The sequence below is a fragment of the Nicrophorus vespilloides genome, unplaced genomic scaffold, assembly GCF_001412225.1.
Source record: "Nicrophorus vespilloides isolate i.1.1-1 unplaced genomic scaffold, Nicve_v1.0, whole genome shotgun sequence".
NCBI classification, from domain to species: domain Eukaryota; kingdom Metazoa; phylum Arthropoda; class Insecta; order Coleoptera; family Silphidae; genus Nicrophorus; species Nicrophorus vespilloides.
In genome coordinates, this window is record NW_017095717.1 from 6,134 (window position 1) to 12,779 (window position 6,646).

The 6,646-nt window shown below is 43.3% G+C and overlaps 2 protein-coding genes across 2 annotated transcripts; both read left to right on the plus strand.

Annotated features, from left to right (window-relative positions):
- The first annotated feature begins 675 nt into the window (after window positions 1–675).
- Window positions 676–5,164, plus strand: LOC108561042 (furin-like protease 2). Its single transcript, XM_017918818.1, has 9 exons — window positions 676–975; window positions 1,091–2,242; window positions 2,297–2,484; window positions 2,599–2,755; window positions 2,832–3,103; window positions 3,343–3,587; window positions 3,645–3,882; window positions 3,937–4,109; window positions 4,177–5,164. Exons 1-9 carry the CDS (start codon window positions 680–682, stop codon window positions 4,345–4,347), a joined length of 2,892 nt encoding a protein of 963 aa, XP_017774307.1. The 5' UTR covers window positions 676–679; the 3' UTR covers window positions 4,348–5,164.
- A 117-nt stretch (window positions 5,165–5,281) lies between these two features.
- On the plus strand, window positions 5,282–6,237 carry LOC108561035. Its single transcript, XM_017918806.1, has one exon. The coding sequence runs from the start codon at window positions 5,794–5,796 to the stop codon at window positions 6,121–6,123; it is 330 nt and encodes a 109-aa protein (XP_017774295.1). The 5' UTR covers window positions 5,282–5,793; the 3' UTR covers window positions 6,124–6,237.
- Window positions 6,238–6,646: the final 409 nt, after the last annotated feature.

A 6,646-nucleotide genomic window follows, 5' to 3' on the forward strand; every position in this document is an offset into this window, starting at 1 on the left:
CAACGATGCGATCCTCGAACGGCGAAACTCGACTCATTTGAAATTGTAAGCGCACCCTCCCCCAAGTTCCGTATAATTTTGTTTATCTTTTAAACATTTTAAGATAGATTATGCATGCATTCGCGGATCGCGGATCGTTAGGATGTTTCTGAAAGGAGGAGAAATCGAGTCGGTTAGATTCCCATGGCAGTTGCATCCGCGGCAATACCATTTCCCGTCATCAAATTTGATATATTACCGCAAATCTACGTTTAACTTTTATTTCCTTCCTGTTCTTTCGTTTGCAACTGATCCTCCCTTTTTTTTTCTCTCTCTCTCTCCCTTTTTCTTGTTCTTCTGTTTGCTTTCGGTCCATTCTTTATTTCCTTTTCGCTTGCTGCTTAAAACCAGTCCAGGCCACACGAGAGTTTATATCTGGTGTAATCATAATTTCGCAGCGGTTATAATTTATGATGATTATCCTGTGCGCGCGATAACAAAAGTCCTGCCTTTCTCTCTCTCTCTCTTACTTACTCCCCCTTTAAAAGAAGCATGATGATGATGAAAAGAAAAATTATATAAGGGAGGATCTTAATCAATAAGGATTATGAATGTTGGTTTTGCCTCGTGACGGATGAAGCGTTCCGACGTTTCCACTTTTTGCTCATTTCTTCTTTTTTTTTTTGCACTAGGTGTTCGTATGTTGGATGGCGTCGTGAATGATGCGGTGGAGGCTAAAGCCCTTGGCTTAAATCCGGAGCACATCGACATATACAGCGCTTCGTGGGGACCGGAGGACGATGGAAAGACGGTCGATGGTCCTGGACCTTTGGCGAGAAGGGCTTTCATCTACGGCGTGACGAGCGGTCGTAAGGGCAAGGGAAGCATCTTCGTTTGGGCTTCAGGGAACGGTGGAAGACATACCGATTCTTGCAACTGCGACGGTTACACAAACAGCATCTTCACGTTGAGCATTTCGAGCGCCACGCAAGGAGGGTGAGTATCATTCATTCTAATTTGTGATTGTTTGAATGTGAGGATTGGTTTGTGCCGATCTGGGATTTGTTTTGAAACTTTTAGTAGTATTAAAGTGTAATCGCATTTATTCCAGATATAAACCGTGGTATTTGGAGGAGTGCTCGTCGACTCTGGCGACGACTTACAGTTCGGGAACTCCGGGTCACGATAAAAGCGTGGCAACTGTGGACATGGACGCGAGACTTCGACCCGATCATATTTGCACTGTGGAGCACACCGGGACTTCAGCTTCCGCCCCATTGGCTGCAGGCATCTGTGCTCTGGCGCTCGAGGCTAATCCCAGTCTGACCTGGAGGGATATGCAATACCTGGTTGTGATCACGTCTCGCGCTGAGCCTCTGGAGAAGGAGTCCGGTTGGGTGCTGAACGGGATCAAGAGAAAGTTCAGCCATAAATTCGGCTACGGTTTGATGGACGCAGGTGGTATCGTCAGTCTCGCGGAGAAGTGGACCACGGTTCCAGCGCAGCACATCTGCAAGTCTCAGGAGGTGGTCGAGGATCGTCAGATCGATTCCACGTACAAATTCACCCTCGTCCAGCACATGGATGTCAACGCTTGCAGCAACACGCTGAACGAGGTGCAATTCCTCGAGCACGTTCAATGTAAAATCTCGCTCAGGTTCTTCCCGCGCGGCAATCTTCGCATCCTGCTCACTTCGCCGATGGGCACCACCTCGACGCTGCTCTTCGAACGGCCACGTGACGTCGTCAGCTCCAACTTCGACGACTGGCCATTCCTGAGCGTTCACTTCTGGGGTGAAAAGGCCGAAGGCCGTTGGACCCTGCAGATCATAAACGCAGGAAACAGACACGTCAATCAACCAGGAGTTCTCAAGAAGTGGCAGCTGATCTTCTACGGCACCTCAGTCAACCCCATCAGGTTGAGGTCTTCGAACGTATCGCCGGTATCCTGGAAATCATCCCTAAACTCATTCACTTACCCGACGCTCTCCGATCCAGTCACCCATGACCCCGTCACCGACAACCTCTTCAATCAGGAACTGTTCAAAGGGTTCAGCCCGATCTCCTACAGCTTCGCCGGATCCGAGCGGGATCAAGCTGTGAGCTCTTTGGATGGTAAGAAGGCAATCATCAGGGATAACGATAATAGGATAGACACCGACGAGGAGACCAAGGAGAATTGCGACGAGCAGTGCGACGATCAGGGATGCTTCGGACAGGGTCCCAACAAGTGCATCGCCTGCAGGAACAAACGCATGGACAAGTGAGTCGAACGCAACCATTAATCTTCTCAATCTCAACTCTTCTGTGTATGCAGGACTTGTGTGAGTGCGTGTCCTCCACGTAGCTACGCCGACTCCCAGGGCGTCTGTCAGGCGTGTCACGAGTCGTGCGACACGTGCATCGGCGCCGGCCAAAACAATTGCCTCTCCTGTTCTCCGGGCCACGTGAGGGTTGTCGATCTCGACATTTGCATGCAGCAATGCCCCGAAGGATACTTCGAAGGTAAACATCGCAAAATCACATAGACGATACAATCTTCTATCCTGTCGTCTCGGTTTACATGCAATCTGCACGATTGTTCCCACATATTTTTCAATTTCAATTCACGTCCTGCAGATTTCACCGACAAGACTTGCACCCCGTGTCAACCGAACTGCGCTGGATGCCAGGATCGTCCGGATAGATGCACCAGTTGCGACCACCACCTGCTACTCTACCACAACAAATGTTTGGCTTCCTGCCCTCCGGACACCTACGAAACCGAGGACTACACGTAATACACTTTTTCATCATCCCGCCATACAAGTTGTATTCTATAATTGGATGTCGTTTTTTTTTTGCTTCTGCAGATGCCTTCCGTGCCATACTTCTTGCGAGACATGCAGCGGCTCCAACAGCTCCCAATGCATCACCTGCGGCGCCGGTCGTTACTGGAACGAGGGCCGTTGCGTGAAGGACTGTCCGGCCCATCGCTTTGCCGACACGAGGCAAAGGGAATGCGTAGAGTGTCCTCCGGGATGTTCCGAATGCAACAAGACTACATGCATTTCCTGTCTGGACGATTGGCAAGTCAACAGCAAGGGCAGATGCGTTCCGCACGGAAGCGATCACTGCGATACAGGTACATGCATTAATAATATAGATATAATTATTTCATAATAAGATCTAAGTTGTGAACGTTATCTTGATAAGTGGATCGATCTGCAAAATGCTCTTATCGATATCGATAATCCCTTTCATTGTAGATTGATTTACCATCCTTGTCCTCCTTCGTTCGTGTAATTTATATATTTTGTATAAGGTTCACATGAATTCAAGCAACTTTTTCATCTAATCGTAACGACAATGTTTGTTCTTCAGATCAATACACGGATGGTGGATTGTGCAAGCCGTGCCACTCGACGTGCGGCACCTGCGATGGCCCGACGGAACACGCCTGTCTCTCCTGCTCGCATCCGTTGATCCTGCAAGGGACGAGATGCGTTGCCGAGTGCGACAAGGGCCGTTTCCAGGACAAGAACTTGCACTCCTGCGAACCCTGCGTTCACACCTGCTCCGAGTGCTCTTCCAAGTCTAACTGCACCACTTGTGTGCCCGGATTACAGGTAAAGTTGAAACGCTCTTCAATATTTTTGCAGGATTTGCTAACACTTGAGTTTCAGCTGCAAAGCGGAGAATGCAGATCGACGTGCGCCACGGGATACTACAGCGATCGTGGCGTTTGCACCAGGTGTTACATAAGCTGTGAGACCTGCAGCGGACCAGGCCACGATCAGTGCGTGGCTTGTCCATCCGGATGGCAATTGGCTGCTGGAGAATGCAGACCCGATTGTCCTGAGGGCTTTTACAAGACCGATTACGGCTGTCAAAAATGCCACTACTCGTGCAGAAACTGCCCAGGTAATTAATAAAGATTTGATTGGATCTTCAAATACTATAATTGATGTTGGTTAGGTTGCAAGAATCTGGCTGATAAGAGACGCATCAACGTGGAGGCATATCTTGTATCGGCGCAGCCCGTCTCCACTTTGCAATTTGTGAATCCCTTCAACTTCATCACGGGCATCGCGATCGTTGCCTGCCTGTGCATCATCATCCTCTTCAGTACGATCTTCATCATACTGCAGGTATGCATGCGTTAGAATGATGTTGTTCGATGTCAACTACATTCGATGATTGTTTGATTTTTCTCAGAGAAACAGCACGCAGGGCGTCCACAGGGACTACAATAGGGTTTCCATAAAGAAACCTAAAGTGACGTGTAACTACAATGTAGTGGCTGTGAACGATGGCGATTCGAGTGATTCTGATAGCACCGAAGACCGCCAGCTGATTACTTCGAAACCAGAAAGGACTTCGTGTTAACTCTAGAGACTACCATGTGTGTAAATATACAAAACCACTCACTGTCTTCATTGCTTACGTCGTTCTCCCGAGTTGCTGGAGTTGGCCAACGTTTCCACCTCAAACACCACCCAAAATCCTTCAATCCTCATCATCACACACCACCCAATCCTTTCGATTCCTCACGTAAACCAACAATAATAATTAAAATAATCCAATAAAAGGGCAGAGCCAAATCTATAATGATGTGACGATGATATTTGTGTACATATAACATATATATTATATATACTACTGTATAATCTTCGTAACAAACAAAAAAAAAAGTATGAAAATGATTACCATTGTACCAAATTCCTAAGTGTTTACTGTGTAAGGTCAACAATGAAGACAGCTCAATGTAATTATGATATATATATATATAAACAAACAAAAAAAAAACAAATAAATATAATAATAATAATAATTAAAAGATGAAAAACGAGGAGCAGAGAGAAAAGTTATGGCAACAAGAAAAAAAAATGCATAAAACTAAATGAAACGAAAAACGTGGATAAGAGAAAAATTACAATTTTAAGGAAAATATATATATATTATTATTAAAAAAAAAATAAAAGAAAAGGGAAAACTTAAGTGCTCTTGATATTTCATGTCGTAAATAATAAATAAATAAATAAATGAATAATAATATAGTTATTTTTAAATGTACACTTTGTATATAATCAATAGATAATTGTTTCAATGTTATTTATGAAATTTTACCGTTTATAAGTCCAAGTGATACAAGAAGAAAAATGAGAACATAAACAAACAAAAATATTCGGAATTTCGTCTTTATTATTTGATTCATTCTTTTTACACGATCCCAATTTGATTCCTAATTGAATTCAGAGAAAAACAGGTAAGATTAATTTATTTATTAATTATAACTATTTGATGAATTCTGTAGCTTTGATTAATGGTAAGTGATGTGTTTAGGTGATGGTGCATGTCTTGAATTTAGAAACGTTTCTGTTAACCATAACTGAGTTTCCTGAAAACTCTTATCGAAGCTTTGACGTAGGAAAAGGAACAACGGTTCTGTCGGCGGTTGGACAGGAAACTCGGAATACTCGGTATTTCCTAGACCATTATCGACAAACGCAAACTTATCGCTCCTCGATTTAACAACTTGGTGATTTTTTTTCTTTTTCAGAACAGTCCCGCATCGCGCAACAAAAGCATCGGACGGCTGCAGCAAATCTATACAAAGCTTCGTTTTACAAAAAAAAAATCAGCAACGTGCCAATTGTAATCTGCTCTAAGCCGGAAGAAGTATTCCGGTTGATAAGCCAATTGCTCAGTTAATATATATATAAGTGTTATGTGTTTTTTTTTGGTTTAATTTGTAAAATTCCGACCTCAATTGCTGTCTGAAAGTGCGATGGAAGGAAAACGTATCAGGGATTAATTTTTGGGATCCGATAGATGATCGTGTGTTTGTATGTGTTTTGTGGCGTGCAGCAGTTATCAGTGGGATTCCAGAGCGAGCGTCGCACCATCATCATCATCATGTCTTTCCGAATCGAAGATATCCTGAAAACCAACGAAGAAGAAGTTCCTCCGGAGGTCAAGTTCGAAACGCAGATGCAGACGTTGTCCAACCGTAACAACCATCATTACCATCAGACGTCCATCAACAACTACTGGCAATCCATCAACTACGCGAAGATGTACCAGCAGTTCTACGAGAACAATCCCTATTTTCCGTACGCGGATTGTTTAGATTCTGCACAGCAATACGAAACATGTAAGTAACAAAATCTCCGATTATACCTACATTCGATCATCATCATTATTACATTGGATTCCACCTTCCTCATATTTAATTGCATTCTGATTGCTCTGAAAGCCCGAAAACCGGAGCGCCGTTGAAACCGATTTTGATTAATTACGAATCTCCTTCGCTGGATATTGCGGTATAGTTCGCTAAAACTTGATAACAAACAAACACAATTATGAGAATTTAGAAACAAATTTTCTAAATATTTGTACATAATGATTACAATATAAAAATAACTCGAGTTGCTTCACAATTTGTATTAATTAATTTATCAATGAATAAGTACGAAATGCAATAATTAATTTCGTTAATTAGATTAACTGGATATTGCGGTTTCGCTCGTATCTTATCTTTAACCGTAAAGCAAAGGAATCCGAAGTATATCTTTAAAAAAAAAAAACACAGTATTAATATAATAATTAAATATTTCTTGGGAATTTCAATAGGGAAACCGCGAATTACACAAGCGATTAGATTTCGCGCAATCAATGCGGTCGT